General features: G+C 43.4%; 4 protein-coding genes across 4 annotated transcripts; all 4 read right to left on the bottom strand.

The window, feature by feature from the left end:
* Nucleotides 1–421: 421 nt before the first annotated feature.
* Nucleotides 422–6,298, bottom strand: LOC111171227 (protocadherin alpha-4-like). The gene has a single exon (XM_089909380.1). The coding sequence runs from the start codon at nucleotides 3,243–3,245 to the stop codon at nucleotides 822–824; it is 2,424 nt and encodes an 807-aa protein (XP_089765506.1). The 5' UTR covers nucleotides 3,246–6,298; the 3' UTR covers nucleotides 422–821.
* Nucleotides 6,299–6,495: 197 nt separating this feature from the next.
* On the bottom strand, nucleotides 6,496–9,919 carry LOC111182357 (protocadherin alpha-3-like). Its single transcript, XM_089909381.1, has one exon. It carries the CDS (start codon nucleotides 9,625–9,627, stop codon nucleotides 7,219–7,221), a length of 2,409 nt encoding a protein of 802 aa, XP_089765507.1. The 5' UTR covers nucleotides 9,628–9,919; the 3' UTR covers nucleotides 6,496–7,218.
* A 3,924-nt stretch (nucleotides 9,920–13,843) lies between these two features.
* LOC111182356 (protocadherin alpha-2-like) lies at nucleotides 13,844–17,116 on the bottom strand. Its single transcript, XM_089908578.1, has one exon. It carries the CDS (start codon nucleotides 16,379–16,381, stop codon nucleotides 13,844–13,846), a length of 2,538 nt encoding a protein of 845 aa, XP_089764704.1. The 5' UTR covers nucleotides 16,382–17,116.
* A 1,297-nt stretch (nucleotides 17,117–18,413) lies between these two features.
* LOC111182355 (protocadherin alpha-1-like) lies at nucleotides 18,414–27,320 on the bottom strand. Its single transcript, XM_022588662.3, is given in 6 exon segments — nucleotides 18,414–25,292; nucleotides 25,295–25,376; nucleotides 25,609–25,747; nucleotides 25,749–25,983; nucleotides 25,986–26,430; nucleotides 26,432–27,320. Coding segments are annotated over 6 exon segments (2,400 nt in total). The 5' UTR covers nucleotides 26,831–27,320; the 3' UTR covers nucleotides 18,414–24,192.
* Between the last annotated feature and the right edge of the window lie 313 nt (nucleotides 27,321–27,633).

Below are 27,633 nucleotides of genomic sequence, written 5' to 3'. Positions count from 1 at the left end.
TTTGTGCAATTCCATTTCAATAAAATTTAGGAAACAGGTCAAAATCATTTATAAAGTTAAAACTGTGGCTACATTTGGGAGAGAAAGAGGGGAAAGATATTTGGGAGGTGCATTTTAGTGGCTTCTGGAGTGGAGGTAATAGAAGTTTTCACTTCCAAGTAGCTGATAGAGCTATAATATTCATTCTGTGCACTTTTCAGTGTATTATGAGCAAATAACAAGAAAATGCTCTCTAAAAGCTGATTACAACTGAAAACAAGTAGGTGAAGATAGTAACCACAAAATTTATAACGCTAGTTATAATATGCATTGAATAATTAAGAATAAAAACAAAACAACATGTATTGCCTTAGTGTCCTGTAATTCTAAAAGATTTCCGTTTAAAAAGGTATGTAAGAAGTAAACATTTAATTCAGAGAAATTTGGTTCTGAGAATTTTTTTAATTAAGAAGAAATTGATAGAATTAAAGAATATGAGGGACTTCCCTGCTGGCTCAGTGGTTAAGAATCCGCCTGCCAGTGCGGCAAACACGGGTTGGAGCCTTGGTCCGGGAAGATCCCACATGCCACGGAGCAGGTAAGCCCGGTCGCCACAACTACTGAGCCCGTGTGCCACAACTACTGAAGCCCGCGTGCCTAGAGCCCGGGCTCCGCAACAAGAAGGCACCGCAATGAGAAGCTCGCGCACCGCAACGAAGAGTAGACCCCGCTAGCCGCAACTAGAGAAAGCCCGCGTGCAGAAGCGAAGACCAAATACAGCCAAAAATAAATAAATTTTTTAAAATTAAAGAATATGAGACTTCAGAGTAAATAAAGGATATTTATACACTAACCTTTGAAAGAGAATCCTCAGTTGCTGGCTGCTGATCCTCTCTGTCCCCAGAGTCAGGTACACTGGGGCTGAAGGCCATGAGGTCGGCCTTGGGCGGCCCCTCCCCAGAGCACACCCTCTGCCGCCTCTGCTGCGAGTAAGACCAGCTCCCCACCGCGCTGGAGCACACCAGCGTGGGCTTCCCGGGCCCGCACGCGCCCTCGCTGGGCGGCGCCGAGCACCGCAGCGCCGTGTACAGCAGCAGCGTGAGCACCAACAGGCTGGACACCGCGCAGATGGCGATGATCAGGTACACGTTCACATCCACTAACGCCGTCTCCGCTCCAGCGGCGCCGGTCGACGCCCGCGAAGAGGCCTTGGGCGCCTGGCCGCTGTCCTCCAGCGACAGCAGCACGGTGGCCGTGACCGTCAGCGCCGGCTCGCCGTGGTCCTTCACCAGCACCAGCAGGCGCTGGCGCGGCGCGTCCGCCTCGTCCAGGGCGCGCGTCGTGCTGATCTCGCCTGTGTACAGCCCCACGCGGAACGGGCTGCGCGCGCCACCCACCGCCGGCTGCAGCTCGTACGACAGCCACGCGTTGTAGCCCAAGTCCCCGTCCACCGCGCGCACCTTCGCCACCACGTGGCCCGCGCCCACCGACCGAGCCACCAGCTGGCTCAGCGCGCCCGCCCCGACGCCCGGCCCGGGCAGCAGCAGCGCGGGCGCGTTGTCGTTCTCGTCCAGCACGAACACCTGCAGCGTCACGTTGCTGCCCAGAGGCGGCACGCCCGCGTCGCGCGCGCTCACCTGGAACTGCAGCAACTCCAGCTCCTCGTGGTCCAGCGGCTGCAGCGCGTACACCTTGCCGCTCTCCGCGTGCACCGACACGTAGCTCGACAGCGCTCGCTCGCCTACCCGCCGCTCCACCAGCGAGTAGGACACCAGCGCGTTCTCCTGAGCGTCCGCGTCCCGCGCCGACACCGTGAAGATGTGGCAGCCGGGCGGGTTGTTCTCCTTCACCAGCACCGTGTACTCAGGCTGCGCGAACGCGGGCGCGTTGTCGTTCACGTCGGCCACCTCCACGGACAAGCTGGCTGTGGCCGACAGGGAAGGCGAGCCCCCGTCCCTCGCGGTCACCCCCACCTCATAGTTCGCCACACTCTCGCGATCCAAGGCGCTGTCCAGCACCAGCGAATAGTAATTTTTGAAGGTGGACACCAGCCTGAACGGAACACTGGGCGACAGGGTGCAAGTCACTTGCCCATTGACACTGGAGTCGAGGTCGGACACACTTATCAAGGCGATGACGGTGCCCAGTGGAGCGTCTTCCCTAATTGGGAGGGACAAGGACTTGAATTCCATTACTGGGACATTATCGTTGGTGTCGCCAACTTCCACCATAACTGTACAATGGCCAGAAAGTGGGGGCTGCCCCTTATCAATGCCCTCTACAAGAATTTCGTAGGATTTGCTTTCTTCAAAATCGATATATCCCTTTACCATAATTTCTCCAGTAATTGGATCTATGTAGAACTTGGATTTCACATTTGGTAAAATATCAGTTGAGAATGAATATGTAATATTCCCATTCAAGCCTTCGTCTAAATCTGAGGCGTTAAGTTTAATTACCAACGTTCCATTAGGAACATTTTCCAGTAATTTCACTTCATAGAGTGTTCTGTCGAAAGCTGGGGCGTTGTCGTTGGCGTCCAGCACTTTGACGAGTAACTGAACGGTGCCAGTTAGCTCAGGTTTGCCGCCATCAGAGGCGGTAAGCACTAAAAAAATCTCCGGGGCTTCTTCTCTGTCTAAAGGTTTCCTTAATACTAACCCAAGACGTTTTACTCGCTCTTCATAGGATGGTTTTTCCAGCGAGAAATACTCACTGGGGCTCAGTGTGTAAGTGAGAAGAGCGTTGGCCCCAATGTCTGCATCGGAGGCGCCCTCTAGTGGAAACCGAGAGTCAAGCGGCCTGGATTCAGCCATAAACAGATTCTTTTGTGTTCCCGGGAACACAGGAGGATTGTCGTTTATGTCCTTCACCTCCACCTCCACATGGAACACCTGCAGCGGCCGGTCCACGATCACCTCCAGGTGGATGCTGCACTCCGCGCTCCGCCCGCACAGCTCCTCCCGGTCGATCCGAGAATTCACAAACAAAATGCCATTCTGCAGGTTTACCTCCAGAAGGTCCCCGCGGCCTTTGGACGCCACCCGGAACAGGCGCGGCACCAGCTCCGCCAGCTCCAGCCCCAGGTCCTGGGCGATGCGGCCCACGAAGGTGCCATGTTTGGCCTCCTCCGGGACGGAGTAGCGGACCTGGCCGCTCCCGACCTTCCAGGTTGCAAGGAACAGAAGTGAGAGCAGCAAACGCCGGTATTCCTGGCCGATTCCCCAGGAAAACTCCATCTCAAGCCCGCAGTGCTTTGTTCTCATGAAGGGGGTCTTGTTTCAAAATGAAGAGATATCTCCTGACCGTTCAGTCCAGTCCCACTGCATCCTCCATTTTTCAGCATCTGGATGGTGGATGCAGCTTCTTTACAGTAAGAATAGGAGGGATTTTTTTTCTTTCTTTCTCGCTCTATCGGATCAATTTTATGGTACAGAGCGACATCATGTGGCTCCAAACCGTAAGTAACAGATTCTGGAAATGCATACTCTAAGTCTTAATTATTCTTTCATCCATTCCGCCTTTGGAGAATAGAATCTCATTTTGTACTACTGGGGTACACATTTTGCACCACTGAGATACACATTTTGCACCACTGATTTATTGTGATCCTTAGTTTCACCACAGGAGCAGCTTTCACTTCAGTGGAAATACTTTTTTCATAGAAGTTTTAAGTATTTACAGAGACCGAACTGTAGTTAACATAGCACTTTGCAAATATACAATTGGTAAAGTGTTGGTTAGGAAATTCATGACAGGTTTTGTGTGTGTGTGTGTTCCTGAGAGTGATGAAAGGTAGTTATTAATGATGACACACTCTTCATCATTGGATTTTACATTCCCGGTGTTGAAGATTTCAGAGAATTAAGCTCTAGGAAAACTCTGATCTCCAAAATAAGTCATTGAAAGAGAATTTCAAAAATGTTTGAAAAAGGAAGCAAAGACCATCAGCACTTAATTGAAAGTCTTCCTTGCTGTGGACAAGGAAGCTTTAACAAGGAAGTAGGATGTTTCGGTATATAATTTGTGTTGGGAAGTATTCCAGATAATTTTATTCAATGGAACCTATTCACCTCCCATGAGCAAGATGGGTATTCTCATTTTGTCTCTTACAGTTTATAAACGCTTGCTTGTTCTCCAGGATCTAATATGCCTCAACTTGTATTCTCTCCTACAGCACTCATATATTTTAGTCAAAGTGGACAATTTCCTGCTTCCAATAACATTTTTCATGAAACAGATATACTCATTTCATTCCCTGCCTAAGTAATATCCATCATTTCCAAACTCTTCTCAAAGCAGTTTCCCCCATTATATAACAAGTTAAAACTTCCTTGACCAACAAAGACTTTCATGATTAAGCCAATTGGGCAGGCATCTTTATTTTCTTTTATACTATAGCATCTAGATAAAATCACTTGGGACATTTATTACATTAATTTCTCTTTTGTAGCTATTTGGGTATGTGTGTCTAATCCTCCATTTTTGAAATATAAACTTTTAAAGAGAATATTTGTGTTATAATTGTTTAATAGCTCAGAATACTTACTGAATATTTGCTGAACATTTACCCTATAGAATGGCCTGGTTTTCTTCAATTGCTTAGTAAAATGCATTAAATTAAGGTGGTCATGCAGCTAGTTAAGAAATATGATATCTCAGCAACCTCTATAATTTTCCAGAGATACAAAAATATTTTCCTTAGACATTGCTCTACTTAAGGTATATTTCAATTTCCATATTGAAAACCTGGATTTTAGCTTAGTTTTCATTCCAGTTCTTGGCAATCATGATCTTTGAGACATTAATAGTTCTAATGGTCAATAAAGAATTCCCAAATAATAGAGCATAATATATTTCCCTGACACACACAAAACAATATAGAAGGACATGATGGTAGCTATTTTAAAACTTTCTTTGACTTTTATGTTCATAAACCTCTTACTCCGTAGTTGTCTAAGACAAAAAAAATCAATCTAGTGAAAATAGCTCTAGGCTCCCATTCTACGAAAAGCCACATTGCCCCCCCCATTTTTTCTGAATTAAAACATAAATCAAAGTAGTTTCACTGTTCCAGTACCCAAACTGCAGATTTGTGCAAAAGGATTAGTATCAAACACACTGAAAGGAAGTGAAAAGGACTCCCTGTCCATTTACTTTATTTTGCAAGTAATTAAATGCATAGATGAGGTATGCGAAAGAATAGAAAGGATATTTATTTGGGAGCTATTCACTATTTACCGGGGATACAGACAACACATCTCTAAAGGGAAAAACTCAAAAGTCTTTAAAATGTCTTATTAGCTGAGAATCATGTTAGTCAAGAAGTTGAAGAGGAGGACTTCCCTGGTTGCACAGTGGTTAAGAATCCGCCTGCCAATTCAGGGACACGGGTTCGGGCCCTGGTCCGGGGAGCAACTAAGCCTGTGCACCACAACTACTGAGGCTGCGCTCTAGAGCCTGTGAGCCACAACTACGAAGCCCACGTGCCACAACTACTGAAGCCCCCATGTCTAGAGCACAGCGTGCTCCGCAACAAGAGAAGCCACCATAATGAGAAGCCTGCACACCGTAACAAAGAGTAGCCCCCACTCGCCGCAACTAGAGAAAGCCCGTGCGCAGCAACAAAGACCCAACGCAGCCAAAAATAAATAAATAAATTAAAAAAATAAAACTATATGCCCATTTGTACTAAAAAAAAAAATTGAAGAGAGGAGCTGGATTTGAAGACTGAAGTCCCACATCCTGGAAGACAAGAACTCTGGATGGCCCTATTATTCACAATAGGATGAAAATAATACCTAATAAAATAAATAGTGAACTGAGGTTAGACATGCTGTGGCTCATACTTGATGGACAGGAGGCCACAAAGGACAGTGCCAGAAAGAGGAAATGGAAGTGGAAAAAAGAAGGATTATGTATTTTATATGTTGGCCTATCCCACAATGTCATTGAGTATTAATCAGGTTTCACCAAGGAAACTTGAACAAGGAAGTAGGAAGTTGTAGTACATAACTTGTGTGGAAAAGTATTCCACACAATTAGAATGGAATACACCGGAGCAAGGTTGGTATCTTCATTTTTGTCTCTAATGGTTTAGAATACTTGCCCATTCTCCAGTCACTAACATACCTAAGCTTTGGTTTCCAGTGGCAAAGAAACTTCAATGGGTGACCAACTTTTTACTAGGGTAACTGACCAAATACCAAATAGGGGAATGAATGGAAAATAATTTCACTTCCAGTTATTTGGAACTTTGTACTTGCTACATGACACACATTAATAGGTTGGTATTCAGAGGAGGGTCACCAGTAATAACATTGACTTATTGAACTTTTTGGACATTAGCATCATTAATACTGCATGTAAAAGAGGTTAATAATAAATAAGTTTTGCTAATTGAATAGTTTTAAAATGAGATATACAGTATTTTTCTCTACACTATTCAGACAGAAAATAATATTTCTTAACAAGATTAATAATATTCTTTCGAAAGCAATATTTTCTAAATTATGATATACTAAAGAGAGTATTAAAATTTCACTTCCTATTGATTTCTTAATGCTTACTAATAAAAAGTAGTGAGAAACAGAAGAGAGAAAATGATACAATTCTAAAAGCAATAAATTTATTATTCTAACTTTTTTTTACCCAATTGGAAAACTAGCAACAATACACAGTATTGCCAAATGTGAGCACAAAAATTTAAAAAATCATGTTCAAGTAGAAAGAAGGAACTGAGAATACAGATAAATGGATAAGTGAGTAAAAGAGGCTCTATAGGAGACAACAGGCTTAATAAACTAATGTTTGAAACTGAATATGTAAAAGCATAATAAAAAGGAAGAGTGTCAGTGACATTTGGACTAACATCCAGTAGGAATTTCCAATAAAAAGTGTCATAAGTTACTGAAGCATTGTGCAGGTATTAGCATACCACAATTTAAGTCAAATATTCTAATCAATTCAATTTACCCTGGAAAATATATTTAGTTTCTATCCAGATTTGTAGCAATAAAATACTTCTACAGCGACTTTTAAAAACCTGCAAGTATGGGTCTTACCATTTATTGCTGATTCGGTTCAAAGACATTAGTCACAAGAAATTCAAACACTTTAACCACAAAACCAATACCTTGAAAACTCTATTGACAGCAACAAGACTAATTAACTATTAAAATGGTTCCAAAGGAGTAGTAACGTTGAGAATTAAAAACAAAGACAGTTTTCAAAGGATTTTTAAAAGTTACTCACCTTAGCAGGAAGATCAACCTTCACATCCGTCTGCTCTTCTCTATCCCCACTAATGGGGCCCGGTGGAAGACAGGGGCTGAAGGCCATGAGGTCTGCCTTGGGCGGCCCCTCCCCAGAGCACACCCGCTGCCGCCTCTGCTGCGAGTAAGACCAGCTCCCCACCGCGCTGGAGCACACCAGCGTGGGCTTCCCGGGCCCGCACGCGCCCTCGCTGGGCGGCGCCGAGCACCGCAGCGCCGTGTACAGCAGCAGCGTGAGCACCAACAGGCTGGACACCGCGCAGATGGCGATGATCAGGTACACGTTCACATCCACTAACGCCGTCTCCGCTCCAGCGGCGCCGGTCGACGCCCGCGAAGAGGCCTTGGGCGCCTGGCCGCTGTCCTCCAGCGACAGCAGCACGGTGGCCGTGACCGTCAGCGCCGGCTCGCCGTGGTCCCTCACCAGCACCAGCAGGCGCTGGCGCGGCGCGTCCGCCTCGTCCAGGGCGCGCGTCGTGCTGATCTCGCCTGTGTACAGCCCCACGCGGAACGGGCTGCGCGCGCCACCCGCCACCGGCTGCAGCTCGTACGACAGCCACGCGTTGTAGCCCGAGTCCGCGTCCACCGCGCGCACCTTCGCCACCACGTGGCCCGCGCCCACTGACCGAGCCACCAGCTGGCTCAGCGCGCCCGCCCCGACGCCCGGCCCGGGCAGCAGCAGCGCGGGCGCGTTGTCGTTCTCGTCCAGCACGAACACCTGCAGCGTCACGTTGCTGCCCAGAGGCGGCACGCCCGCGTCGCGCGCGCTCACCTGGAACTGCAGCAACTCCAGCTCCTCGTGGTCCAGCGGCTGCAGCGCGTACACCTTGCCGCTCTCCGCGTGCACCGACACGTAGCTCGACAGCGCTCGCTCGCCTACCCGCCGCTCCACCAGCGAGTAGGACACCAGCGCGTTCTCCTGCGCGTCCGCGTCCCGCGCCGACACCGTGAAGATGTGGCAGCCGGGCGGGTTGTTCTCCTTCACGAACACCGTGTACTCGGGCTGCGCGAACGCGGGTGCGTTGTCGTTCACGTCGGCCACCTCCACGGACAAGCTGGCTGTGGCCGACAGGGAAGGCGAGCCCCCGTCCCTCGCGGTCACCACCACCTCATAGTTCGCCATACTCTCGCGATCCAAGGCGCTGTCCAGCATCAGCGAATAGTAATTCTTGAAGGTGGACACCAGCTTGAAGGGTACATGATGAGTCAGGGTGCAGGTCACCTGCCCGTTGGCACCGGAATCGCCGTCAGAAACGCTGATCAGAGCGATTACCGTTCCTCGTGGAGCATCTTCTAATACAGGTAAAGAGAGTGATTTGACGACCAACTCAGGTACATTATCGTTGGTGTCCAAAATTTCCACTACAACCGTGCAGTGATCTGCCATTGGGGGATTTCCTTTATCTGTTGCTTCTACCTGGATTTCATATAACTTAGTGAACTCGAAATCTATGTTACCCTTTACACTGATGTATCCATTAACAGGGTCTATGTGGAATTTCGACAATGTATCTGCTGACATGTCTGTATTGAAAGAATACACAATGTCCTTATTTATCCCTTCATCCAAATCAGAGGCGTTAACAGTCACTACTAGGGTACCGTTTGGTGCATTTTCAAATAATCTGACTTTGTAGATCGTGCTCTCAAACTCTGGGGCATTGTCGTTTACATCTACAACGGTGATCTTCAGTTGAATAGTACCAGTGAGTACTGGTTTCCCACCATCAACTGCTGTTATAAGTAAGTGATGCTCAGGAGTGACCTCTCGATCTAAAAGTTTTTTCAGCACAAGTCCAAGGGATTTAATTTCCACATAATTTCTTTTAACATCCAAGGTAAAATATTCATTGGAGTTAAGAGTGTAGGTCAATAGCGAATTAGCTCCGATATCTGCATCTGATGCGCCCTCTAGCGGAATCCGAGAACCAGGCGGCCGGGATTCATAAATAAACAAATTTTTTACTGCCATTGGAAAAACCGGCTGGTTGTCGTTAATGTCCTTCACCTCCACCTCCACATGAAACACCTGCAGCGGCCTATCCACGATCACCTCCAGGTGGATGCTGCACTCCGCGCTCCGCCCGCACAGCTCCTCCCGGTCGATCCGAGAATTCACAAACAAAATGCCATTCTGCAGATTTACCTCCAGAAGGTCCCCGCGGCCTTTGGACGCCACCCGGAACAGGCGCGGCACCAGCTCCGCCAGCTCCAGCCCCAGGTCCTGGGCGATGCGGCCCACGAAGGTGCCGTGTTTGGCCTCCTCGGAGACAGAGTAATGGACCTGGCCGCTCCCTGCCTCCCAGAATAGGAGGTGCAGAACCGAAAGCAGTAATCGCCAGACTCCCTGACCTTCTCTCCAGAAAAATACCATTGCAAGGGTTTTTCCAAATATTGGGTCGCTTTTGCATCGATCAAAAATTTTTAAATATTTCTAGTTCCTTATTTTTCATTTCTTAATCATTCCGTACACGTATTTCAGAGATGGTGAGGAAAACCAGCGTCTTCGTACGTAATAAATGCTGTATATCTTTTGTGGTGAAATACCTTGCGGTAGACAGCGACATCATGTGGCTAAATGTGTAAGTATTAAATAAATGTATTTACCTCTTTTTCCTTCCATTGAACTTTCCCCCATTTTTTTTCCCTGTAATTTCCTTCGAGCACTCCTCAAAGTCTTCATATTTTATCAAAATATATCCTTAGAACTTTTATGCTAATTCATGACTTTAAATTAGGCCAATCCATGGCATATAGTTAAATATAGTAAAATAGTGATTACTATTATAACAGTAGTGGACATCTTTTGGAAATATTTCCGATGTGACAAGTACTATTTCATTTGTTTTAATAGGGTTATCCCATTAAATTCTCACAACAACCCTCTGAGGTAGGTATTAATATGATTCACTTTTTACAAACAGTGAAGTGGAAATGCATACAGTTTAAGTAACTTAAAAGTAATATTAACTGGTGGTGTTGAGTAGGATCTCAATATGATTCAAGACTCATGACTTTAACCACTTGGCCACAAAGTCTACATTTTACAGAAAAATCGGGTCTTTGATATTTGTAACCATCAAAACAACAGACATTGAAAATTTTACTTCTACATTACTATGGCAATCGTTAATTTATAAAATATGTTTCTTACTTTGTAGAATGTCTACGAACCACTCCTGTGTCCTTTATCCAACAACTGCATCTTTGTTAGCTGTCTCAGCTGTTTATATAAAGATGCCACAAGTCAGTCTTTTACAGTGCAGTTATTCTGTAAATTTGGTTTTTGTTGCATGAAAAGACTGTGTGTTTGGATATTTGTTATATTCACATCATACCAAGGAAAAGTATATTAGTTTTTTAAATTTACACATCACTTGTACATTTCAATTTACCTGTATATCTTAACATGTTCACAATATGAAATGATTCTGTTTTTAATAATCTCCACTCTGGATGAATTTCTGGATTCCAATTTGTTAAAAAGCTGTTACTTGTAATAATTGGTGTTTAACCAATTATTAAAGAGAGAAAAGTAACTTTGGAATATGACTCACTTAACACATGTAAGACTAGGCAATGAAATATACTAAATGTCTCTGTAAAGTTAGTAAAAGGCATGCATTCTCTGAGCATTTGGAAGCTGAGCAAAGAAAATTCATGGGAAGAGGTTGAATTTAGAGAGGTAAGAGAATGCCCAGATTTTTGCTTATAGTTGGGCTCTTTTAAAATGAAATCAAACGTGTGCTGTAAGGAAATTCCCTGGTGCTCCAGTGGTTAGGACTCCATGCTTCCACTGCCAAGGGTACAGCCAAAAACAAACAAACAAAAAATGTGATTTAAATATTAGGAGAAAAGTTTTCATACCAGGTTTCCCATGTACTCATTGAATGCAAGACTGCATTGCAACTTACTCATATTTTATCATTCACATTTAGAATAGAATAAATTATCAATTAAATTTTAATGTATAAATAAGTGAATATTTTAAATTAACTTTCTCAAGAATATAAGTAAAGAGGTAAGTTACATTAATGATATTTGTTAATATCAAACAGATAATTTCTAATTGATTCTCTTGTACTAGTTCATGAAAAAGAAGTAAACATTTAATGGGTTTCCCTGGTGGAACAATGATTAAGACTTCCAATGCAGAGGGTGCGGGTTTGATCCCTGGTCGGGGAGCTAAGATCCCACATGCCTCGGCGCCAAAAAACCAAAAACATAAAAAACAGAAGCAATATTGTAACAAACTCAATAAAGACTTTAAAATGGTCCACATCAAGAAATCTTTTTTTAAAAAGTAAACATTTAAGAATTATTTTGGAAAATAGTGTATCTAGGAAATAATTAAGATATCAGTATGCCAGTTAGTGCTTTGATGGATCTTGAAAGGTAGTAGCTAGTTTTAAAATGAGAGACAAAATTAAAAATTTTTAAATATCATGGACTTCATATTGAGATGGCTTTCACAACTTACTGTAATACTTCACATTTCGTGACATTTAAGTGTATACTATCTGCAAATTGGAATGGCACAGGGAATTTATAACAGAGTAGATCCCATAATGATTATTATGAGATGAAGTTAATACTAAAGGAACTATATGAGTTTAAAGTTGTGCTAATGTGTGGTTAAGGTATCAGTGAATAATATCTACTCTCACTTAGACATCTCTTTTGGCAACTGAATCAAGAAAATGTAAATAAGGAATAAGAAATCAATAAGAATTTATACAGTGATGTATTGTGACTCCTGGAGATATGAGCACACCTGGATATAATTTTAAATCTTACCATTTACCTAGAGTAGAAATGTAGAAGCCAGACTTCCAGTAGGACAGATTCCATCTGACCATTCACACTTTCTGTACACTAGTCTCAAGAAGGTGGTGAGTAGCTATAGTACTCTAGGTGGGATGACTCATCCCAAGAAAGAGCTTCAGCCATTTGTTTTTCTCTGTAAAGCCTCAGATGAACTTTTCTGATTCCCAGGAAATATATACTCACTGTATTTTGAGGCTTATCAACTCTAAGGCACTAATATATTTCCCACAGGAACAGATTATCCTTAAATGAAGTTCAGTATTTCCCCACCAAACTCCTCAATTCCTTTAATAGCAGATCCCAGATAGAAATTGATATTCTGGCCTATCTGTGAAATGGCTAAAGCTAAGATCACTTAGTGGAAGTTATTTCTTGATTCATCAATTCATCATTTGGGAGGAAATAAACCAGCAAATAACTAAGGACAAAAGAGTAGTAGAAGACAGTAATTTCACCCCAAGACATCTTCCTTTTGTTGAAAAAAAAAGTGTTTTTAATTTCCCTTCCAAGTGTAACATTTACTTATTTACTCATCAAGTTTAGTGTTTTAATTACCCAACATAGTAGTTACCAATGAAAATGTAGTCATTCAATGCCAGTCTTTGCCTTTTGGAAAAACTCTAACTTCATTAGGAATATAGTTGCTGCCAGGTGAAATTAAGTGAGCTCAGTCTTGGAAAATGTTATCACGGGCATAGTGTGTGGTACCAAAGGAAGGTGGTCAATCTCTGCACAGTGGGAGGTCTGCATACATTAGTCCAGTGATATACTTTAAGCGTAACTAAGCACCCCCACTAACATAAAGACTGGGTTAAAGTACTCTCCACTTGTATGAAGAAAAAGTCCCACCACCTGGTCACCCCACAATGTGACTTTAAAAAAAATTTTTTTAATTAAACAAAATTGAGGGAGATTTTTTTTCTCAATAAACTCTCTACTGTGCCTTAAAACTCTAAGGATTTTGCAAATGTGAAATCTTTTTACTACTGAAAGACATACCTAAGATTAGCAATGATTTCTAAGTGATGTCATGTGTTGTAATGAGTTATGATATATACTTTGGATGTCTTGCCGTTAAAAATCTGTTCAGGCTGCTTTAAAATACATGAAAAGAAAAACTAACATATTAAATGTTGAATAAACAGATAAAGATAAATGAATTCTTTTTTTTTTTTTTTTTTTTTTTGCGGTACGCGGGTCTCTCACTTTTGTGGCCTCTCCCGTTGCGGAGCACGCGCTCCGGACGCGCAGGCTCAGCGGCCATGGCTCACGGGCCCAGCCGCTCCACGGCATGTGGGATCTTCCCGGACCGGGGCACGAACCCATGTCCCCTGCATCGGCAGGTGGACTCTCAACTACTGCGGCACCAGGGAAGCCCGATAAATGAATTCTTGATCAAAAGAATAATTTAGGAAATTCCCAACATATTCTGACAGAATGGATGGTGTAAATTGAAAATATGTATTCCATAATCATCCTCTTTAAATTTTTTCCAATTGTGATTTTTTAATTTGAGAAAAACTATTTACACGTAATGTTAAGCTTTCAAATTTTGCTGAAGTGTTTTCTCAATACTTTAATCCTATTTTTCATGGCAAGATTTAATTAAGGAAAATCCAAAATGTAAAAATAAGAAAAGCATTTAAGTTCTTCTCAATGCAAAAAATTGATTTCTAATTCACACCATATATTGTACAAGATAATGATACAAAATGAAAGCAGAGCTATGAATCAAAATAATTAATAGAATGTGTATGGCTGATTCATTTTGTTGTGCAGTGGAGGCTAACACAACGTTGTAAAACAACTGTACTCCAATAATAATTAATTTTAAAAATTAATAGAATCATAGAGAACAAAGAAAATAGAACAATTTTAGAGCCGACAGAAAAAAAAATTAAAAGACTCACCTTTCCGAACTGTTCTGATTCCGAGAGTTGTTGCCTTTCTTCTGCTGAGTCTGGACCTTGAGGTAAGCTGGGGCTGAAGGCCATGAGGTCTGCCTTGGGCGGCCCCTCCCCAGAGCACACCCGCTGCCGCCTCTGCTGCGAGTAAGACCAGCTCCCCACCGCGCTGGAGCACACCAGCGTGGGCTTCCCGGGCCCGCACGCGCCCTCGCTGGGCGGCGCCGAGCACCGCAGCGCCGTGTACAGCAGCAGCGTGAGCACCAACAGGCTGGACACCGCGCAGATGGCGATGATCAGGTACACGTTCACATCCACTAACGCCGTATCCGCACTCGCGGCGCCGGACGACGCCCGCGAAGAGGCCTTGGGCGACTGGCCGCTGTCCTCCAGCGACAGCAGCACGGTGGCCGTGGCCGTCAGCGCCGGCTCGCCGTGGTCCTTCACCAGCACCAGCAGGCGCTGGCGCGGCGCGTCCGCCTCGTCCAGGGCGCGCGTCGTGCTGATCTCGCCTGTGTACAGCCCCACGCGGAACGGGCTGCGCGCGCCACCCGCTGCCGGCTGCAGCTCGTACGATAGCCACGCGTTGTAGCCCGAGTCCGCGTCCACCGCGCGCACCTTCGCCACCACGTGGCCCGCGCCCACCGACCGAGCCACCAGCTGGCTCAGCGCTCCCGCCCCGCCGCCCGGCCCGGGCAGCAACAGCGCGGGCGCGTTGTCGTTCTCGTCCAGCACGAACACCTGCAGCGTCACGTTGCTGCCCAGAGGCGGCACGCCCGCGTCGCGCGCGCTCACCTGGAACTGCAGCAACTCCAGCTCCTCGTGGTCCAGTGGCTGCAGCGCGTACACCTTGCCGCTCTCCGCGTGCACCGACACGTAGCTCGACAGCGCTCGCTCGCCCACCCGTCGCTCTACCAGCGAGTAGGACACCAGCGCGTTCTCCTGAGCGTCCGCGTCCCGCGCCGACACCGTGAAGATGTGGCAGCCGGGCGGGTTGTTCTCCTTCACCGACACCGTGTACTCGGGCTGCGCGAACGCGGGCGCGTTGTCGTTCACGTCGGCCACCTCCACGGACACGCTGGCTGTGGCCGACAGGGAAGGTGAGCCCGCGTCCCGCGCTTTTACAACCACCTCATAGTTCGCCAGGTTCTCGCGATCCAGGGCGCTGTCCAGCACCAGCGAATAGTAATTCTTGAACGTGGACACCAGTTTGAAGAACTCATGGGGGGTCAGGGTGCAGGTCACCTGCCCGTTGGCACCGGAGTCGCGGTCAGACACCGTGATGAGGGCGATGACTGTTCCCAGCGGAGCATCCTCTCGGATGGGAAGTGAAAGAGACGTGATTGAGACTTCTGGTGTGTTATCATTGATGTCCACAAGTTTTACTGAAATTTTACAGTGCCCAGACATTGGTGGAATCCCGTTGTCATACGCAATGACTTGAATCTCATAAGATTTCACTTCCTCATAATCTAATTGTCCCTTAGTTCTGATTTCCCCTGAACTGGGATCTATTTTGAATTTGGTCTTTATATTGGGGGACACATCACTACTAAATGAATACACAATCTCGCTGTTTGATCCTTCATCTGCATCAGAAGAATTTAATTTAATCACCAAGGATCCCTTTGCGATGTTCTCTAACAATTGTACTTTGTAAACTGATTGGTCAAAAGTAGGTTCGTTGTCATTCACATCTAATACCTTAATAAGCAATTGAACGGTGCCTGTGAGCTCAGGTTTGCCCCTATCAGTAGCCACCAGTAACAAATTAATCTCGGCAGTTTCCTCTCTGTCCAGAGATTTCCTCAGCACAAGAGACAAAGACTGGCTTAGTTCATCATTTGTCTGTATATCTAGAAAGAAAAACTCACTGGAGCTGAGCTTGTAGGAGAGAAGAGCATTTACTCCGACATCTGCATCAAACGCCCCCTCTAGAGGAAACCGCGAGTCAAGCAGCCTCGATTCGTGAAACCGGATAGTCTTTACTGTCACTGGAAATACTGGCGGATTGTCATTAATATCCTTTATTTCCACCTCCACATGGAACACCTGCAGCGGCCGGTTCACGATCACCTCCAGGTGGATGCTGCACTCCGTGCTCCGCCCGCACAGCTCCTCCCGGTCGATCCGAGAATTCACAAACAAAATGCCATTTTGCAGATTTACCTCCAGAAGGTCCCCGCGGCCTTTGGACGCCACCCGGAACAGGCGCGGCACCAGCTCCGCCAGCTCCAGCCCCAGGTCCTGGGCGATGCGGCCCACGAAGGTGCCGTGTTTGGCCTCCTCGGGGACGGAGTAGTGGACCTGGCTGCTCCTGGCCTCCCCTGCAGCGAGGAGCAGAAGCGAGAGTAGCAGACACCCGACCTCTCCGCCCCTACTCTTAGAAGACACCATCACCAATACTCAGCGAGTTGATCAAATTAGAATATCATGTTTTGCAAAATTTTAAATATTGTCCTCTAGTCTCTGCTCAAGTCCTGCTGCTTCTCTTATTGTTCTGTCTCTCTGGAGTGACAAGAGGGCCCTGGGTATTTTTCTTCCTACAGAATACACTGTAGTAGACAGCGACATCATGTGGCCAAAACGTAGGCTCTACTATTTATTCTGTAGATTTAAAATTAAACAATTGTCTAGTCTAAGTTTATTGATAGCTTTCATGTAGGGAAAATATTTATTTTAAACTCTGAAATATATCATTCCCCCCTTTAATTGTGTTAAAAACATATAACAAAATTTACCATCTCATCCAGTTTTAAGTATACAATTTAGTATGTTAAGTATATTCACATTGTTGTGAAACAGATTTTGAGAACTTTCATCTTGCAGACATGAACCTCCATCTATACCCATTAGAAAACAAATCCCCTTTCCCACCACACCACACCCCTCTAACCACCATTCTACTTTCTGGTTCTATGAATTTGACTACTCTATGTACCTCACATAAATGGAATCTTACAGTATTTGCCTGTAACTGGGTTATTTCACTTAGCATAATGTCCTCAAGGTTCATCCATGTTGTAGCATGTGATGGATTTCCTTACTTTTTAAGGCTGAATAATATTCTGATGCATGTATATACCACAGTTTGTTTATCCATTCATCCATCTGTCCATGGATATCAGTGTTGCTTCCACCTCTTAGCTATTGTGAATAGTGCTATTATGAGCATGGGTGTGAAAATATCTCTGAGACCCTGCTTTCAGTTCTTTTGAATATAACAGAATTTTTTCTCGGTTTCTTCACATAAAACACACAGGAATCAAAGGGTATTTATTTTATACTTTATAAATTGAAAATGTATTTATATATTCCATTTTTAGTTTGTTTTCTGAACTGTTCACAGATGTTTGTAAATTAACAATTCATTTGTTCCTCATTTGGATAATGTATTCTTAATTAAGAATGTTCCCTTTTCTACTACATTTGGATTTTCATTCAAGAACAGTATAATTGACCTCTTTTTAGTGTTAATTATTTGAGAATATCTTATTTTAATAATTCTTACCTGTCCCGTTCATACACAAAGAATATGAAAATATGATCAAGATAACATAGGAATAAAATAAAATTAATTGAGGGTGGGTCAGTGTTCAAAATGCATAAAAGTTATTTTCAGTTACTCTAAGAAGGTCACAAACTTTGTTTTCAGCAAAGAGGAAAACAAAATTAACTGCAAGATTTATAGTGTCTATAAAAGAAAAGAAAAATCCCTGCTAAAGAAAAACTAGCTTTTCCTAGTACTGAAAACCAATGCTAATTTCTCCCTTTAGTCCAATATCTTAAGATACTTATTCACACCATCTATAAAGTATATACTTATATTAATCATACTCTAACAATGAAACCCAAGTAAACTGACTTAAGCAAAAAAGCAGAGCATCATTTATTGTCTTATGCATGGAAATAGACAATTATTTACCAGTTTCAGGAAGAGCAAAAATGGCCAAAGTAATAGGCTACCTATTTTCAGGCCACATTTAGTAACTCTCAGCAGAAAAAAAATGCCCTTTTCCTAATATCCCCAGCAAAAATCCTAGAATATCACTTCCTTTGACCCAGTTTAGATGATGTATCTTTCCTTTAGTCAATAGTTGTGATGGTTCTCACATTGGCCAGACATTGGTTGCTTATGCATCCTTGAAGCCAGGAGATGAAATCAGGCATGCCTAAATTATGTGGACTGAAAATGAGGAGGTTGGTTCTCATGAAGACCAGTGCAAGAACTCATGTACCCAATTTCTCCTGGAGCTTAAACTGCACATAGCTGCAGACTGGCCATTATATCATTACATAGTTGCAATGCAACTGCATATTAGTAACACCCCGTAGCTTTTTTATAATCAGTGGCCACTCTGGCTACTGTTGACATATTAAGGAATTATGCCTAGAATCCAGATATTAGCTCTAGGAAACACGGCTCGCTTAAGGGAATTTTTGCAATCCTATAAAGTAATTTTGCTAGATTTTGAGAATGACATGTCTGAAGGTATGAGGTACATTCTGCTGTTATTCAGGGTTTCTGAGGACCTAGAATGTCTCTCTCCCTTCCCTCAGAGAGATAGAGTACCATTGCCAGAAATCCAAGCACATTTCCCCTAATGGGGAAAGAGATTGAGAAGCCATGCTCAACAAATACCACCAAGCTTGTATCCGTAGTGGTTAGAATAGTAGCCCCCAAAAGATATATCCACCCAGAACCTTAAAAATGTGTCTTTATTTGGAATAGAGATCTTTACAGATATAAATAAGGTAACCCTAACCCTAGCATTATCCTAGATTTGGGTGGGCCAAAAATCCAATGACAGGTGTCCTTATAAGAGACAGGAAAAGAGAAGATGCACAGAGACACATGAAAGAAGGAAATGTGAAGACTGAGGCAGAAATGGGAGGTATGCTGCCACAAGTCAAGGAATGCCAGGAGCCACCAGAAACTGGAAGAGGCAAGGAAGAAGTCTCCCCTAGAGTCTTCAGAAGGAACGTCACCCTGCCAACACCTTGTTGAACTTTTGGCCTCTAGAACTGTGAGAGAATAAATTTCTGTTGTTTCAAGCCCCCAAGTTTGTGGTAACTTGTTGCAGCAGCACTACAAATCTAATATACTATCCATTGCTACAATTATATCCTTTGCCCTTATCAAAGCAAACTGTCAATTCCTTAAGATTTATGTGTCTGAGCATTTATTCTTGAAAAATCCTCATTCAGGTCTTTCACAAAACTACAACAAAGCCCCAGAAGGAAAAAAACAAGAAGGGGAAATGGATGTTAGGTAAGAAAAACAAAAAAAGAAGAAGAGGTGCCAAAAACATTTTAAATTCCATTTATTATTTTTCTTCTCCTGCTTTTTATATAAAAATAAATCACTACACAATAATTTTTTCCATGGAATCCAAGTTACCTCATCTACTTAATGGTCAGATACCTTAGTGCAAGGGTGAATAATAATGTTCTCCTATCAGTTGTATTACCTGTTGTAATGCTCTCCTCTTAAAATGTATTCTATTCACATTAGCTTAATGGCAATGGAACCCAATGACCATGTTGCTGTATATTGACTATTTCCATTTTACCTCTAAAGTAAACACAATTTTATTTCTCACTTCTGCAAAGTCCTCTGTGGTTATGGAAGACTGCCTAGGACAGCTTTTCTCCACATGCTGGCTCAGCATCCTAGAATGCTTTGATCTTATGGCATCTCAACATCAACCTGTACTTCCATAAATGCTGCAACGGGAAAAGACAGCAGAAGACAGTCCTGCACTGGCAATTATCTACTTCTGCTTGGAAGTGAAATACATCATGCACATTTCATTGATCAAAGAAAATCACAGCTCAAGGTAGCAGGGAAGTGAAATCCTCCAGTGTTCCCAGAAGGGGGAGAACAGAAATATTAATAGTGGCTACCAAAATAAACAACTATTTCTCATTCTCATCTATTTGTATGCCTGACTGACCACAAGTCTCAAAGGTACTTGAAGTGATACCTAACTTCTCTAATCACTTATTGTTACACTAGAAAATAGAATTACAGTTCTAATCTTAGAAAGGAAGTTTTCTGAAAAAGAAGGAACATATCAAGAAATAGTCTTCTCAGGTGTTCTTTCTTGTACTTTAGGCAATGTAAACGTAATATTCCCCTACAAATGAAATTACATTAGTATCATCATACCAAGGTAATTTGATAATAAAATTGCAATTTCTAAAATCATAGTCATGCAACTGAAATTCATTACTGAAATTGAATAATCAAAAGATAATAATATACGTTTTACTAATATTTTACTGAAAGCAATCATAGTTTTTGTTTCCATTGGGATGTTTTTCGGAGCCTTCATAGAAAAATGAAAATAACATTGTTACTTTCAGTACTAACAGCATGATGATTTTGCCTAGTTTTTCAGATGGACAACAAAGGTGTGAAACTGCCAACTTTAATGGATAATTAATATTAACCAAAACTAATCCAATTGCATAACAATGATTATAACCTGGTAATAAGATCTCAGCAAATATAACTTCACCTTTTGAGGATTTGACAATTTTAAAGTCAATAAATTTCCTAAATGAATGACTAGTTTGAATTGTAAACATACCATGAAATAAGTACCAAAAACTAAATTTTCCATAAATTTATATTAGTCCAAGTTTTTATTACTACTAAATTGTTCAACGAATACATATTAATGATAGCAAAGAATGGTGGAAAAGTAGAAAAATACGGCAACTGGGTCGTCTTTATAAAGAAGAAAAGAGGAAGAAATACATTTCCTGGAAGAAATCTTGTAAAGGAAGACAAAACTATTGAAAGTTAGCACAAAGATTCTGAATGGCACAAGAATATTAACTACCAATGGGAAATCCATTCATATTTATATAAAAATAAATATTAAGTAACAACACCACTCCACAATCATCTTTTCCTCCATCCTAGAAGTACCTTTTCATTTTAAAAAATCACTTTTTTTTTTTTTTTTTTTTTTTGCGGTACGTGGGCCTCTCACTGTTTCGGCCTCTCCCATTGCAGAGCACAGGCTCCGGACGCGCAGGCTCAGCGGCCATGGCCCACAGGCCTAGCCACTCCGCGGCATGTGGGATCTTCCCAGACCAGGGCACGAACCCGTGTCCCCTGCAACGGCAGGAGGGCTCTCAACCACTGCGCCACCAGGGAAGCCCTAAAAAATCACTTTTCAAACTTTGTAACCTTAAACCCCCTTTTTTTGGTTTAGTAGTCATTAACTAAAATTTGAGATTCACCTCCAAGTTAATACCTTCAAATAACCCAGAAAATTTTAACCTTTACAACAATAATCATAATACAGAAAGAAATGTTTGTCTGTTCTTAGATCCATAATGCATCATCTAAAAATTTTTTTTGACAGTGATCCCAGTGTAGCTGTGTGAAGGCATGCCTGAATCTCTTCAGGCCAAATTTAAAGGGCTATTGGTATTTATCAAGTGATGTCCAATTCCATTAGAAATCTTATTATTAACCTCTCAGTGAAGTACTGTTAGATAATTGATTTTTCAACCTATATAAATTCTTGAAGAAACAAGTTGTGCCATTCTAGCTTCAAATGTCAACCTCTAACTCAAGGTTTTTTGGCTTGATAAAAGAAATATATGTTTACGTTCTCCATACTGTTTATGATTTTTCAGTTTGGCCTTAAAATGTAGTTTCCTCTATCCCTCCTAATTTTTTGATCATTTTAGTTCCCCTTTCCAGAGAATTTTCCATCTAATTGATTATATTTTCATTAGTTGAGGCAATGAGAATTACATATAATTTTCTGAGCGCAAATCACATAAAGAGGGAAAGCCCACATCTGCTTTTTTCCAGAAAACTTGCTAATAACAGTCAGCATTATACTGCCTATTTTTTAAAAGTCATGAATAGAATGAGATCCTCCTTTATAGATACCTTGTTTAGACAAAGAAAACTGAAAAGGCAATATAATACCAATGTAAGTATTTTCATAACACAATTGTTATTTTAAACAGGTTACAGTGTGGTCCCCCTGAAGCCAAGGACCTCTCCTATCTTGTTTCACTCTTGCTAGGTTCCTAGTTTCTACAGCAGGACTTAGTTTGTAGTAGGCTCTCCATGTGTGCTTGTGTACTGATCCATCAGTAAATATATTCAGTGTCCCTAGAGAAACTTCTAAGCCTGGACATAGGGACATAGGTAATGTGAATTAGGGAACAGAAATTATTTTTGTGACTCCTTAATTTATCTTGCCCAGTTTTATAATCTTGCAAAGTTTATCTCATATTTAAAGGAGCTGGAAACTTTTCTTGGCAATGTGAAATCTAAAATTATTATTATTTGCTGATTTTTGCCAAAAGCCTGGGTATGATAATTAATATTTGAAAAGTTACAGAAACATACTCACTGCCTGTTTCTTGAAACACTCTAAGCAACAGCACTTTATCAATTCAAATATCTAGAAACTTAACTACTAAATTATACTAATTTTTTATAGAATGCTTTCACAAGGGGACTTTCAAGGGACTTTTTCTGCATGTTTATTTAAATGTTTGCAAACAAAAATGTGTTCATTTAATACTTGTGTAGTTTCAGAATTAAACATAGGAAATAAAATTTAATATTATGCTCTTGACTTAATGACTAGCATATATAATAATATTTATAACAAATATGTTTCAGCTGGTTTTGCAAAACTGCTATCAAACATACTGTTAAGGATATTGCTAAACCCTTACATAATGCCCAGTAATCAACTCTGAATTTACAGCAGGAAGAGAGGAGTTTTTTCTCTCTTGAAGAGTTGGTACAGAGAATTTCCTTTTATTCTTCTTTTTTATACTTCTGTACTTACTTCCAGGAAGGTGAGTATTAGGATTTGCACTCAGCCTATGATTGATAAATTGTTCCCACACTTCTCTTGATCTTTTACTTTGGCTTTTAAACAGACTTTTTAAAATTGCTCTTGTAAATATCTTCCATTGTAAGCTACCTTAAATATTTTATAAAAGGCAATGAAGTCCATTAGAACAAGCAAGTTCTGGATATCCTTGGGAAATCTGGAGAAAACTTAGTAAAAATACTGAACTTAGATTTTCTGAGTCTCAGCACTTTCATCCACAAAGTGAGACTAAAGTATGCACTTCACATAGTTACTGGAAAGGTTGAGAGAAGTAAAAATAAAGTGTCTTAGGGCTTCCCTGGTGGTGCAGTGGTTAAGAATCCGCCTGCAAACGCAGGGGACATGGGTTCGAGCCCTGGTCCAGGAAGATACCACATGCCACGGAGCAACTAAACCCATTCGCCGCAACTACTGAGCCCACACTCTACAGTCCGTGAGCCACAACTACTGAGCCCACGTGCCACAACTACTGAAGCCCGCATGCCTATAACCCGTGCTCTGCAACAAGAGAAGCCACCGCAATGAAAAGCCCGCGCACCACAACAAAGAGTAACCCCCGCTCGCCTCAACTAGAGAAAGCCCGCGTGCAGCAACGAAGACCCAACGCAACCAAAAATAAATAAATAAATTTAAAAATAAATAAATAAAGTGTCTTAGAACATTTGTGAGTAAATGGAAGGTGCTAAGTGTTTCCTAACCAGATCCTATACTAAAATATTCATTCCATGCTAAGGTTTCTAGAACCAGGAGAACTCAAAGTCGTTGGCATCAGGATACTAATCATAAAAGCAACGAAAAAATAGTTGTATATTTTAACATAAAAATTAAAATGTCACCGTACAAATATCTTTTAAATTACTTTTATTTAAAATGATTTTTTTAATTGCCCACTTTGAAACGTAAAACCTTAAGGGAAGGCAGATAGTTTCTGTAAATCTGCCTATAAATTTTTGTCCAGGGCTTGACATTTCATTCCAAGCTACAAATAAACTTGAAAATGACAATGTATTTGACTACATTAAGATTCTGTGTTAAATATGATCAAGACTGCTTAATATTTCAGTATTCTTTCAAAAGTATCCTACTATTTGATCCAAGGAATATGGCAGTTTGTTCCTACATTGGTTTTTTTGTTGTTTGATTCCAAGTTCTATTCAAGATGCAGCTATAAGTAATAGAATAAATATCTACAATAAATGGTAAGATTTGTTGAGATTTTAGTGAACACTTGGAATATATCTTTTAAAGTGACATCTGAAAAGATGGTTAGATAAGTAAAAATTAAAAAAAAAAATTAAGGCCAAGGCTTGGAAGTTAAACTTATATTACCGAATTTGTTTCTGGATGTTCATTTCTTCCCGACGTGCTCAGACCTGGACAAAGACCGGAACTGAAGGCCATGAGGTTGGTCTTGGGCAGCCCCTCTCCAGAGCACACCCGCTGCCGCCTCTGCTGCGAGTAAGACCAGCTCCCCACCGCGCTGGAGCACACCAGCGTGGGCTTCCCGGGCCCGCACGCGCCCTCGCTGGGCGGCGCCGAGCAGCGCAGCGCCGCGTACAGCAGCAGCGTGAGCACCAACAGGCTGGACACCGCGCAGATGGCGATGATCAGGTACACGTTCACATCCACCAGAGCGGCCACCGCGCCAGCGGCGCCCGTCGACGCCCGCGACGAGGCCTTGGGCCCCTGGCTGCTATCCTCCAGCGACAGCAGCACGGTGGCCGTGGCCGTCAGCGCCGGCTCGCCGTGGTCCTTCACCAGCACCAGCAGGCGCTGGCGCGACACGTCCGCCTCATTCAGGGCGCGCGTCGTAATGATCTCGCCCGTGTACAGCCCCACGCGGAACGGGCTGCGCGCGTCACCCACCGCCGGCTGCAGCTCGTACGACAGCCACGCGTTGTAGCCCGAGTCCGCGTCCACCTCGCGCACCTTCGCCACCACGTGGCCCGCGCCCAATGATCCCGCCACCAGCTGACTCAGCGCGCCCGCCCCGCCGCCCAGCCCGGGCAGCAGCAGCGCGGGCGCGTTGTCGTTCTCGTCCAGCACGAACACCTGCAGCGTCACGTTGCTGCCCAGAGGCGGCACGCCCGCGTCGCGCGCGCTCACCTGGAACTGCAGCAGCTCCAGCTCCTCGTGGTCCAGCGGCTGCAGCGCGTACACCTTGCCGCTCTCCGCGTGCACCGACACGTAGCTCGACAGCGCTCGCTCGCCCACCCGCCGCTCCACCAGCGAGTAGGACACCAGCGCGTTCTCCTGCGGGTCCGCGTCCCGAGCGGACACCGTGAAAATGTGGCAGCCGGGCGGGTTGTTCTCCTTCACCAACACCGTGTACTCAGGCTGCGCGAACACGGGCGCGTTGTCGTTCACGTCGGCCACTTCCACGGACACGCTGGCTGTGACCGACAGGGAAGGCGAGCCCCATCCCTCGCGGTCACCACCACCTCATAGTTCGCCAGGTTCTCGCGATCCAGGGCGTTGTCCAGCACCAGCGAATAGTAATTCTTTTTTTTTTTTTTTTTTTTTTTTTTCCCGGTACGCGGGCCTCTCACTGTTGTGGCCTCTCCCGTTGCGGAGCACAGGCTCCGGACGCTCAGGCTCAGCGGCCATGGCTCACGGGCCCAGCCACTCCGCGGCATGTTGGATCCTCCCGGATCGGGGCATGAACCCGTGTTCCCTGCAACGGCTGGCGGACTCTCAACCACTGCGCCACCAGGGAAACCCCGAATAGTAATTCTTGAAGGTGGACACCAGCTTGAAGGGGACATGAGGCGTCAGGGTGCAGGTCACCTACCCATTGACACCAGAGTCACGGTCAGACAAGGAGATGAAGGCGATGACGGTGCTGAGTGGAGACTCCTCTCTTACAGGCAAAGATGGATGTGACCGCCAGTTCCGGAGCATTATCATTTACATCCAGCACTTTCACTAAAATCTTGCAGTGATTTGACATTGGAGGACCTCCTTTATCAACTGTTTTTACCTGAATTTCGTAGGATTTCGTTTCTTCATAATCCAGTCAACCAATTAGCCTAATTTCCCCTGAGCTGGAATCAATTTTGAACTTTTGTTTTTGTTGTTTGTTCATGTTAAGAGAAACACCATTGCCAAAAGAAAGACAATTTCGCCATTTACACTTTTGTCAGCGTCAGAGGCGTTTAATGTGGTCATTAATGTTCCAGTTGCTGGAACATTAGTCGTATCTAATAAGTGTACTCTGTACACGGCCTGGCCAAACCATGGGGCGTTATCATTAACGTTGAGCACCATGATCGGCAGCTGAACTATACCTTCTAGTTCTGGTTTGCCCGCATCAGTGGCTGTCAATAATAAACGAAGTTCTGGTGTACCTTCTCTATCCACAGACTTCAATTCAGGCGAAAGTAACTTACTCAGTTCATCACTTGCTTGTGCATCCAAAGAGAAATAATCACTGGAGCTGAGAGTGTATGTTAGAAAAGCGTTGGTACCAATGTCTGCATCAGCAGCGTCCTCTATCGGGAAACGTGAATCCAGCAGCCTAGATTCAGGAATAAATAGCCTTTGTTCTCTCACTCTAACTAAAGACCTGTGGATTATCATTAACGTCCTTCACCTCCACTTCCACATGCAACACCTGCAGCGGCCTGTCCACGAGCACCTCCAGGTGAATACTATATTTCGTGTTCTGTTCGCATAGCTCCTCCAGGTCAATCCAAGAATTCACAAACAAAATGCCGTTCTGCAGATTTACCTCCAGAAAGTCCTTGCAGCTTTTGGACGCCACCCAGAACAGGTATGGCACCAACTCGGCCAGCTCCAGCCCCAGGTCCTGAGCGATGCGGCCCACGAAGGTGCCATGTTTGGCCTCTTCAGGGCCCGAGTAGTGGATCTGGCCACTGCCAGCCCCCCAGGCTGTGAAGAGCAGAATCGAGAGCAGCAGGCACCGGCCTCCCTGGCCACCTCTCCTTGAAAACAGCATCACAAAAGCACTACTCCTTTCCTACCGTTCTCACTTTACTTTAAAATATTGCCTTTTTTTCCCCTTCATATTTGAAATAATTTATCTCCTTACCATTTTTGTCTTCTCTCCAGCAGTGACAAAATGGGGCTTCCTTCTTTAGTTTTTGGTAATCAGTATATGGAATCTCAAGTGACCCTAAATGCCAAAAGAATCCTGAAAGAGAAGAACAAAGTTGGAGAACTCACACTTCCTGATTTCAAAACTTGCTACAAAGCTACAGTAATCAAAACAGTGTGGTATTGTCATAAAGACAGACATATAGACCAATGGAATAGAACAGAGAGCCCAGAAATAAATCCTTACATATATGGTCAGACAATTTTCAACAGAAGCGCTAAGACTATTCAATGGGAGGAAAGACAGTCTTTTCAACAAATGGTGCTGGGAAAACAGAAAATCCACATGCAAAAGAATGAAGTTATACCCTTACTTAACACCACATACAAACATTAACTCAAATAGATCCATGACCTAAATGTAAGACCTAAAACTGTAAAATTCTTAGAAGAAGATAGGGCAAAAGCTTCATGACATTGGGTTTGGTGATGATTCCTTGGATATAGTACAGGCAACAAAATTTTTAAAACAGACAAATTAGACTTCATAAAAGGTGAAAATTTTTTCCATCAAAAGACACTGTCAAGGACTTCCAGTTTCTAGTTCTGAATGTAAGGGGATTTGAAATCACCACTCCAACAAATAAAAAGCTGAGCAGACTGAAAAAAAATCAACAACTCTTCTTGGCTCTGTAAGAGAGGGGA

This window comes from Delphinapterus leucas, chromosome 3, assembly GCF_059928025.1.
Source record: "Delphinapterus leucas isolate spDelLeu-1000000601 "Yukka" chromosome 3, BTC_Dleu_Yukka2, whole genome shotgun sequence".
Taxonomy (NCBI): Eukaryota; Metazoa; Chordata; class Mammalia; order Artiodactyla; family Monodontidae; genus Delphinapterus; species Delphinapterus leucas.
Note: the sequence above shows the minus strand (reverse complement) of the source record. Positions and strands in the feature narration are given on the sequence as shown.

Coding starts and splice junctions, on each gene's coding strand:
- LOC111171227 (XM_089909380.1), bottom strand. CDS start 3,245: ATGAGAACAAAGCACTGCGGGCTTGAGATGGAGTTTTCCTGGGGAATC.
- LOC111182357 (XM_089909381.1), bottom strand. CDS start 9,627: ATGGTATTTTTCTGGAGAGAAGGTCAGGGAGTCTGGCGATTACTGCTT.
- LOC111182356 (XM_089908578.1), bottom strand. CDS start 16,381: ATGGTGTCTTCTAAGAGTAGGGGCGGAGAGGTCGGGTGTCTGCTACTC.